At 43.6% G+C, this 10,641-nt stretch overlaps 1 protein-coding gene across 1 annotated transcript in view; it reads left to right on the forward strand.

Annotated features, from left to right (window-relative positions):
* Positions 1–8,640, forward strand: part of PARP8 (poly(ADP-ribose) polymerase family member 8) — a 203,965-nt gene extending 195,325 nt beyond the window's left edge. The window contains exons 22-26 of the mRNA XM_015424722.1: positions 142–211; positions 3,354–3,430; positions 4,315–4,384; positions 5,156–5,240; positions 8,287–8,640. Of these exons, the coding sequence (XP_015280208.1) occupies positions 142–211; positions 3,354–3,430; positions 4,315–4,384; positions 5,156–5,240; positions 8,287–8,389 (405 nt within the window). The 3' untranslated portion in view covers positions 8,390–8,640. The remainder of the gene's footprint in view (positions 1–141; positions 212–3,353; positions 3,431–4,314; positions 4,385–5,155; positions 5,241–8,286) is intronic.
* Positions 8,641–10,641: the final 2,001 nt, after the last annotated feature.

A 10,641-nucleotide genomic window follows, 5' to 3' on the forward strand; every position in this document is an offset into this window, starting at 1 on the left:
TTCTTGAAGGCTGTATAAATTCAAAGTTCTGCATCAAGCGAGGATAATGTACCTACTGTATGGTCTTGTTTTGTAAAACATAGCAAACAGGTGTTGAGAAGAGCTTCCAAGTTTTTTTTGCTTCTCGTTTCTGTGTTTCAGCTCCATGGTGCAATGTTTGGAAGTGGGATCTACCTTAGTCCATTGTCAAGCATATCTTTTGGTTACTCAGGTGATACTGATAAGTCGTTGTACATTTGGGGGATACGGTAGGGAGACGGTATTTTAACATATGTGTTTCATTGCGGAGTCATTTGTTAGCAAGGGTTTTTTACCCCTCATTCTTCATCTGGGCCTAGATTTGGGGAAAATGGATATTTGTTCTGTTAGAGTTCTTCCTTGCAAATCATTTTGGGGGGGGTGTGGGGGTGTATGATCCAGGCGAAGGGTGCCCTCTGTTTCAGAATCTTGCCCAAGGCTCAGAATCCATAGGATGAACAGGAACAAACTTAATAGCAGAAACAGAGTCAGCCAGGAATCAGAACCCAGAAAATTGCTTTTGTCCAACATGGCTCACCAAACATCTGTCAGAGATGAATGAACTTCTCACATCTCATTTGGAAAAATGTTCTCCAGTTACAGGCATCATTGGAGAAAACTGGGGGGGGGGGGGGGGGATGCATTCTTCCAAGAGTTCTCAGTTGACTTTAGCCTAAGGCCTAGACAAAAAGCAAATATCAAAAAATATTAAGGGTCCATAGAATGATGAACGAACCCAAGGAGGCCCTAGAGCCCGTCTCCCCCTTTTGGAAAAGAAGTTATGCAATCCTGGAGCATCTCTACCTGCATTCTCAGAAGCTTTCCAATCCTGCCCCCCCATCAAAGGTTTTCATAAAGGGCAGTTCTAGGCTACACCCTTCTAAAGTCACTGACTTCAGTGGATTTAGAAGGGCATAACTGTGATTGGGATTGCACTGTTAGGTGCTCTGTTTTATATTTTATCCCCTTATCTTTATTTACTTGACTTTTTCTGCTAACGGTGAGAAGGCCAAAAAAAGAAAAAGCCTCCTAGAGCGCTTTAGTGTTAAATGCATTTACATAATGTAAAATGCGTTCAGCACGGGCGGTTTCTAGGAGGAATGCTTTTCACATCATCTCATTTTGCATTCTGAGCTGCAGAAGAACTTGGTGGAGAAATGATGTTGGATGCATAATACCTGTAAATACCCTCCAGCATTTGTGAGCTATGCAGATTTCTATTCCGAGCCCAGGTAACAATGAAGTTGGGAGACATCAGTCCTTTCAGTGGTCCGTGTCAAAGCCGGAGTCTGTAGCCAATGAAGCATAGTCAATTCTGGACGGTGCAGGGGAGGGGGAAAATAAAACCGGGGCTGATGTGAGCAACGCTCCTTTTTTTTACCCAGAAGAGCTGCTTCACACTAAGAACGGAGGCTTGGTTCTGCTGCATAAAAGGTTACATCCCACTGTACCAAAATGCCAAAGTGGTTTGCGGAAGCTACTCTGGAGGCTTCAGACCTAGCCCAGACCAGCCTGGTTAGACCAGGATGCTCTAAACCCTCTGGCATATCAGAGGCCACTGGGCAGGCAAAGGGATGCTCTACACACACAGAACACAGCTGTCTTATACAGAGTCAGACCATTAGTCTGTGCAGGTCCGTATTGTCTCTTCTCACTGCCAGCAGGTCTTCAGGATCATGGACTGGAGTCTTTCTGCCTCAAAGTCAGATTCTGTAACCAATGCAGCATAGTTTTACCACAGAAAGCACAGCACATTCAACTCGGTTAACGTTCCCTCAGCCACTGGATGTGGTGGTAGCTGAGGCAGCTGAGACTCTTGGAGGGGTAACAAAAGACTGATGAACTGGAGGGAGTACAAAGGGATAGATGGCCAGGCTGACTGAAGCCGGTTGACTAACGAGAGATCCTGCCTGGGCTCCTAACTCGGTTGGATCTGGATACACTAAGCAAACAATGCAGAGCTGGAGACCAGACTGCCATCCTCGGCCAAACATTGCTATAGAGGGAGATATTGGAGAGATCCAGGCAGTGGGGAGACATGGGGGATCCTTTAATAGAGATGGGGGGGGCTTTTATGGAGATTTCTAAAACAATGTAAGGGGCTGGGGAGCACCCCATAACCCCCTAGAGCTTGTGGTATGGTGAGGTGGTAACCCTTTGCCAGAACAGAAGCCTTTAGGTCAGGGGTGGCTAAACTGTGGCTCAGGAGCCACATGTGGCTCTTTCACACATATTGTGTGGCTCCCAGCAGGGCAGCTGGGAAAGCAAAAGGGAGGCATGCCTCCCTGATTGGTCTTCCCTTCCCCAGCCAGTGTTCCCTTCCCTGGGTAAGCTTGAGGTTGGGGGAGCAGAGAAAGAAAGCAACTTTAAATACATTCTCAAAGCTCCACCCCCTACCGGCTGGCTTGGAGAAGGCATTTGCCTCTTTAAATACCTTCTCCAAGCCAAGCCAACCGGTGGGGGGGGGGCTTGGAGGATGCATTTAAAGTTAAAGTTGCTTTCTTTCTACCTCTCCCTCCCTCCCCCCATCTATTTGTTTTCTTTGTTTCTCTCTCTCTCTCTCTCTCTTTTTCTCTTTCTTTCCACCTCTCTTTCTCTCAGACAAATAAATATCATTAGCAAACAAATAAATATCATTGGACAAATAAATATCATCATCAGTATATGTTTTTACCCCTTTTGTTTTTATTTTGGGCAGTCTCATTTAACATTAATGAAAAGCAAATTTGCATGTTTCCCAATAAAAACGTGTGTGTATAATATTCATATCTTACAGCTCATAAACCTCTGACATTCATTCTGTGTGGCTCTTAAGTTAAACAAGTTTGGCCACCCCTGCTTTAGGTTGTTTTCAAAATTGGCCAGCCTGGATCTGTTGGGGAAATGCTTTGGATGCCCCTGGCATCCAAAGTTCCAGCATCAACGATGGCTGTGGTGGAATTCAGTGGCATGCTTGCTTCCCATACTTCTAACTACCCCTAGCTTATGGGTAGGTTCCTGATTTGGAATGTGCTGCAGATCTGTTCGGGGGGGGGGGGGGGAAAGAACAGCAATGGCTCTGCATAAACTGCTCCAGTCACATCTGTGCCCCTTAAGTGCAGAAGACTCCTCCTCAGCGTATGGCTCAGTGACTTTGGGAAACAGAGAAAGCCTTTTGAAACCCTGCCTCTTTCTGGGCTCTCAGTCATTTGCCTCAAAGGTGCTAAACTGCCGGGATTGTGGGCTGCTGAGGAGAAGCAGCGGCATCCCTGTCTGTCGGTTGTCTCAGCATAGATGAAGTGTAACATCTGACATTTTATGCACCAGCCTTTCTGATGTAAATCTGATGTCTTTAGGGATGAACAAGAAACAGCAGAAGGTGTCAGCAAAGGATGAACCCGCTTCAGGCAGTAAAAACAGCGGTATGTTACAGGTAAGAAAAAGAAGAAGACATAAAGCATTTCTGAAAGACATTTGCTTTTGTGTGCGTGTGTGTGTGTTTGTTATCTCCAGACAGGTTGCTGGAAGTAAAGGTTATTGGTGTTCTCACAATACCCTTGTGAACACGCCTGTTGCTGCATGTTGGTTTTGCATCCGTTTCTACCCCGCATTGCATGCAGCATTAACAGCCACCACAGAGTTCTGCAAACCCAGAGGATGGGATAATAACGATAGGCAATTCACCCGTGCAAAGATAGCTGGGGGGAAAATCCATCTTTATTTTATTTCTGTACTTACTTCATTTATAGTCTGCCTTTTGCGCACAGACGCCAGACAGATTGCACAATTAAAAACAATGCAGTCAGAGCAGAATAGTACATACAACCAATGATGCAATCAAAGTGGATTACAAAATTAGAGGACAGCGTACTATAAAAACAGTAAAATGCATACGAAGTAATGCAAAGAATGCAACATAGCTGAGTTGCAACGTTGGAGAATAATGGAACTGAAGCAGCATAATGCATCAAAGGAGCAGAGTCACAGATGGGACTGAAAGCTGGGATTTGCCCTTCTGCAAATGTAATGTGTTACAGGTTAATAAAAGACATAAACCATTTCTGAAAGACATTTACTTGTGTGTGTGTGTGTGTGATCTCAGGAACAGGTGCTGGATGTAAAGGTTATTGGTATCCTCACAATACCCTTGGGAACATGCAAGGGGTTGCATGAGAGTTGAAGGATCTGAAAGGATATCACTGTGCTTCTGGCAAGAATGTTTATGTCTTACTTTTATGTTTCAGCTGCAAAGTTGCATTTAGTCAATGAAAAGTATTTAGTGTAACATTTTCCTCCGACGTCTGTTTTTGTTCATAGTCGCAGAAAAAAGGACAGCAGTCTCAGTTTTTGCAAAGCCGAAACTTAAAATGTATAGCCTTATGTGAAGGTAAGCAAAAGAATATTCCAAACAACTAGTCTGGTCTCTTCTTCACTGGGAACTGTAGTCCTGTGAGAGAATTCGCCAACGGAATTCCCTTCACCATTACTGAACTGTAGAAAATCCAGAATTCTTTGGCAGAAGACAAAATAAATAAGAGATTTAGAGTCACATCTCTGCCGTTAAAATAAGAATTGCGTCCTTTACAGAGGTAAAGGCTAAAGCTTTACAACTAAAAGTAAAGGAATGATTAAAAAATTATCTGTAGTTTAGAAAGTACAAACACTTTCATGAGGAACAAATATTCCAGAAGTTAAGACAAGTTCTGCACATATCCATACTACTAGATGGTCCAACCTAGCCTGATCTTGTCGGATCTGAGAAGCTAAGCAGGGTCAGCCCTGTTAGTACTTGGATGGGAGACCACCAAGGAAGTCCAGGGTTGCTGCACAGAGGCATGCAACCTCTGTTCATCTCTTGCCTTGAAAACACTACAGGGTTGCCATAAGTCAGCTGTGACTTCATGGCATGTTCCACCACCAGTCTAGCACATGTGAAAGAAGACTCTTATCTTAGTGTGGATGTGGGCATATTCTGCCAAACTGGCATATTCTGACACATTGCTTCCGACTTGAACAAACAAACTTAGCAAAAGGCCAAAGAAGAATTGAACTTCCGTGACAAGAATACATTGCTGTAATCTTTAAAAGCCCATAGTATGTCTGCACAAGAACATCAAAGAGCACCCTTGTTGCTCAGACATGTCTGTGTTTCTTGCAGTGATAACTTCACCTGATCTGCACAAACATGGGGAGATATGGGTAGTTCCAAACACTGATCATGTGTGTACAAGATTCTTCTTTGTGTAAGTACAGAAGGTTTTCATTTGTACAACTATTGTTTGCAACCTTCTTAACTGGTATGTTAAAATGTAATGTTTTTTTTAACAAAAATAGCAGACCACACAGCATATTTTTCAGCCCCAGAAAACAAAGTGTTCTTTTGTTCCAAACGCGTGATTTTTGGCTGGGAATCCTCCTTTCTGTCGTATTTTAGGTTTTTACTTAAATTCTCACAGCCGTTCTAGCCCCTTCATTTAGGACAGAGGTTTTGAAACTGTGTTCCGGGGTGAAGATCAGTACTGGTGACAAACGTCCCTGAAATATGGCTTGCTCATCATGACTAACCTTCCCTTGCAAAAAAAAGTAGCTGCCAAGGAACAGTTGGGGTATGTTTTAGGGGATACTCTCAGGTCACACATCTGGACAATGAAGCCCAACAGGCCTGTCCGGTGTTCCACTTTGTAGAAAATTTGTGCCCTATAATGTGCCTCAGAACCAACTACAGCAGTGATCGTCAACCCTCAGCGGGGTCACAAAGCCCAACTTCTGGGTCACAGTCCTAAAGAGCCACAAAGTCACCAAAGAGCCAGTTTGGTGTAATGGTTAAGAGCAGCGGATTCTAATCTAGGGGTGTGCAACAAGAAAAAAATTCGGCCCATTCGGATTTGGCCGAATCGGGCAGAATTAATTTCGGCTGGCAGTAAGACTCCCGCATGTCAGTTTCATCAGTAGGAGCAGATTAGGGAGTCTTTCGCCAGCCGAATGTCAATTTCAGCCCCATGATATCCTATGGGCCATTGAAGTCAATGGCAAAAACATAGGGTATATTCTGGGGGCTGGAGGGGAGGGGGCTTGAGGGAGAGACTCCAAACTCACAGGGTAGCTGCTGGAGCCTCTCCCCAAGATATCAACCAAATTTCAAGCGCATTGGGCCAGGGCCCTCAAACAGGTTGCCCCATCCCCTCCATTGTTCTCTATGATGGGGGAAAGTTATTTTTTCCCAACATAGAGAACAATGGAGGGGATAGGGGCAACCTGTTTGGGGGCCCATAGAATTGGACCCACTGGTCCAATGTTCTTCAAACTTTGTTGGTATCTTGGGGAGAGGCTCCAGCAGCTACCCTGTGAGTTTGGAGCCTCTCCCTCAAACCCCCTCCCCTCCAGCCCCCAGAATATACCCCATGTTTTTGCCATTGACTTCAATGGCCCATAGGATATAATGGGACTGAATTGCCACCGAAATTCGGCGGCAATTCAGCGGCAAGCCAGTTCAGATCAGAGAATCTGAATCGGCCTGTAGCAGCCCGAAAGGGGTCCAAATGGGCCATTTTCAGGGGTGCATTCGGTTCGGACAAACCGAATGCACATCCCTACTCTAATCTGGAGAACCGGGTTTGATTCCCCCCCTTCTCTACATGCAGCTGCTGGATGACCTGGGGTCAGTCACAAGTTATTTTAGAGCTGTTCTCTCAAGAGCAGTCCTCAAAATAGTTCTCTCAGCCCCACCTACCTCACAGGATGTTGTGGGGAGAGGAAGGGAAAGGAAATTGTAAGCTGCTCTGAGACTCCAAGTGAAGGGAAGGATATAAATCCAATCTCCTCCTCTTCTTCTTCCTCTTCTTCTTCTTCACCATAGATTTTCCTGATGTTTGAAAGGACTTGCTGCTAGTGTTTCCGGGGGTAGCCATATTGGTGTGCAGTAAAACAGCTAGATTCAAGTCCAGTGGCACCTCGGGGACCAACTAATTTTCAGGGCATAAACTTTTGAGAGTCAAAGCTCCCTTCATCAGATGTGCATCCATAGAGAACAAGGGTGTCACCCTCCTCCTTCTGTTTGCAAGCATACTGATAAGAGCAGAAGCCCGTGGGGTGAAGTCACACAGCGGTGGTGAGACTTCCTTCAATGGCTCTGACCCTTGCCTAGGTCCTCATCACAGTACACTACCTGATGCTTGCGTGTTCTGTCCCCAGTTCTCATGGTGTACTGCCCCTGATTCTGACCTTGACACTGATACGGTCATAACTGTAGCTCTCCTTTTCTTGTCATGAGACACTTGATGTCACATGAATGTGATGTCAGTGGGTCCCAGGTCTGGAAAAGTTAGAGAATATGCAGGAACTCCACGGTCAAGACAGAAAGTTTCAAAACTGCTTGGTTTATGGTATGGCGCATGGCCTCATTCGTTGGTGATGCTACACTGTGACTATATACAGCTCAGGACCAGGAAGCTCTAGGAATGTATGAAAGAGAAGACTCATGCTCACAGTCAATGTTCCCTCTAAGCTGTGGAGTATCGTGAGCAAAAAATCTACTTTGTGAGCTACTGGCATTAAAGTTGTGAGCGAGTAATATGGCTACTGCACAAATTAGTTTGCTCTGGAGCCCTCCTTCCTGAGCTGAAACAAAAATGTGTGAGCCGGAGGCTAAAAAACTGTGAGCTGGCTCAGACTAACTCAGCTTAGAGGGAACACTGCTCACAGTGCTACCCAAAGTACATCTATCCCCTTCTAAGTCCATTGACTTTAATGGACTTAGAAAGGTGTAACTCTGCTTAGGATGGCACTGTCAGTCTCATTAGCCCTGGCTGACAGTAATTCTTATGCAGTGTCGTTGGCAAAATAGTTTCAATGGGACCGTACAGTGGTGTCCATAAAAAGACATCAAGTGGATGGGTCAGTCAAACTTTCCTGTGGTAAGTTTGTGAAGAACAAACTTTTAGCTAGTGTTCCAAAATGGGTCTGTGCTGTCACATAACATAACTTTTACGGACTTTCCCTTAGCCTGGTTGTTGGCCGTAACAACGATGCACACGGGTCTGGCATTATACTCTACCCCTGCATTTCTTTTTATCCTGCAACAAGTGATGGCAGGCAATGAACAGATAGCCTTACTAGGGCTCTGTGCTATAGCATCTTGCCTCTCTGCTTCACAGGCTACTGGAATGTTGTACAAGTCCTGCTCTTTCTCCCAGTACAAACCATATACAGGGTGGAGGATCAGGCTGTTTCTCATAATGTGGAAGGTTTCAAAATAATAATCCCCCCCCTTTCTGTCTACTTTTCTTTCAGCTATGAAGATGGCCAAGTAGGTGATACCAGTATAAACACTCAAGAACCCAGCATTCATAAAGAGATACTCCGGGTCATTGGTAATCAAACTGCTACTGGTTAAAAAGGACCACTTTAATTCCTAGATGGTGACTTGGACGCCTTCCTCAGTCTCAAAGCTGGATTTTGAACTGAAGAAGATGCCGTGGGGGAGAAAACTAATCTATTGTTATTCTGAACAAGTTAGCCCTTTGAATACTTTTTTCTTACCTAGCATTTCTTATTCTGTCAAAATACCTGAAAGGAATGCAAGCAAGCAACTGGAGGGGGGTGGGGTTCAGAGTCTATTGGTATATAATACAGCTGATAGTTAAAACGGACATTTGGGTTGTTCACAATAAACAGAATTTGAAAAGGAGTTTTGTGCTGATATTTTTATATTGAAGACTTGAATTGGATCATTTTAGTACTGTATACCTGTATTTTAAAATTTAAATGACTGAAACAGTAACATTCTTTTTAAAAAAAGAAAAGAAAAAAGAAAGTGGAAACCTATATGGTATGGGATATTTTGCAATAAGTAGAATATTCATGTTTTAATACACCACAGAAAGTAGTTGCCTGGGTCTTAATAAATAAAATTGAAACATTATCTGTAATATATTCATTCTACTATATTCAAACCATGTACAGGACCCTGGACCATTACAGGAAGAAAACCCGTCTGTTGTAGTCACATATTTGCCAAAAGAGAAAAGGATCCAATTCCTTTCTCCTATCCTGTTGGGTCCAAAGACTGTTTTCCACCAAGTCTTCCTCTATTGTAGAAGTGAGTTATCAGATGCCACTTGGTGGAAAAGAGTCACTGGATATAACCCAATTACTTCACCACTGATGGACTCAAGAGCGGATATTTGGCCATGCACAGATCTCATTCCTTCTGGTGCAGTTTTCAAAGATAATGTCCCTGAAGGTTTTTATCCCGATGCATCTTTTATTCATTCTCTTGAACTCAGACTACTAACTGGTGATCAGCTGTTTTTTAAAACTGACCTGTCAGTCAGTGTGTAAGAGGCAGATAGACACTTGCACTGTTTGTGCAAATTTTCAAAATATCTTTGCTGTGACACTGAGCAGTCATTCTGGGATTCATTACCTAGGAAGTTCCACTGCTTTGTTTGCTTTCTTTCTGAGTGAAATGACAGCAATTCTTGTGGATCGAGACTGCCACGTGCATGAGTGTTTCATAAGAGCCAACATGTATTTCATTGGAGTATGAGGTTTAGTCTGAAACCAATTATTAGTGTGTATGTGTGATGGAAATAGCCTTGTGAAACTATCCTTTTGGATTCATCCATACATCCATAAACAGAGGGAACCACAATGTGTTGGGCCAGTTCCCATGTAGCACATTGGTTATATATGTGGTAAGGTAGAGAAGTGAGTCTTTTGCTTGAAGACCTTTCCCCACTGAATTGTGCATAGATCTTCAGCCTGAACTGGTACCACATTCATATTAGCAACTCATCCACTGCCTTTTATTGTGCTCAGTGGGTAGCATGATTGGGGACTACTTTAATATGTCCCAGTTCACATCAAAGCGCCAGTGTGCATTGTAGAAGGACACACAGGCCTGAGGCTTGCTCTGACACTCTACCCAAGGATTCCCTGTACCTCTGAGCCATGCTACCATGTGCCCATAATTTGTGTCAGACAAGAAGCTGAAGGGGGTTAAATCAATGACATAAAGGCAAAGCATGCCCAGGGACCCATCCTACAAGACGCTGAGCATCTACTCTTAAGTCATTTTGCAGGATTGTTATCATGCGCTTCACTGCTGATAATACCAAAGTCAACAATGAGTTCAATTCCCACATAATTTTAGCCTGATGGGAAACAGACACTGAAACAAAAGGTTTCCTAGTACAAATTAAAAGACCCAGAATTCACCAGAAATGGCCAATGCCAGTACTGATGTTGTCTCATAATACTAGTACTAGTACCTAATAATTGAGACAATATATGCCTGATGGAGTGTATTTCACCAGATTAGTCGTGTGATAATTGGTTGGGAAGAGTAGAGAGGGGAATTCATTTATGGAAGACCTCTCAAATTATTTTTCACCTGGTTTATTTTAACATGCTCAAATATTATGTGATTTCCTTGATGCCAGACAAAACCTCATTCAAATCAATAAATGAGGCAGAAGCACATTCAGTTAACTGAGACATCTGTGGAAACAGGCTAATTTCCCTGAATGTACTGTTTTAAGTATGACCTCTGGTACTAAAGCACATTTAATATTCGATGATTCTTCATATTGGTTCATCACAGGGTGTTTTTGCAAGTGGCAGGCATGCTGAATTGGCTGACTC

This window comes from Gekko japonicus, unplaced genomic scaffold (assembly GCF_001447785.1).
Source record: "Gekko japonicus isolate JY-2015 unplaced genomic scaffold, Gekko_japonicus_V1.1 scaffold749, whole genome shotgun sequence".
NCBI classification, from domain to species: domain Eukaryota; kingdom Metazoa; phylum Chordata; class Lepidosauria; order Squamata; family Gekkonidae; genus Gekko; species Gekko japonicus.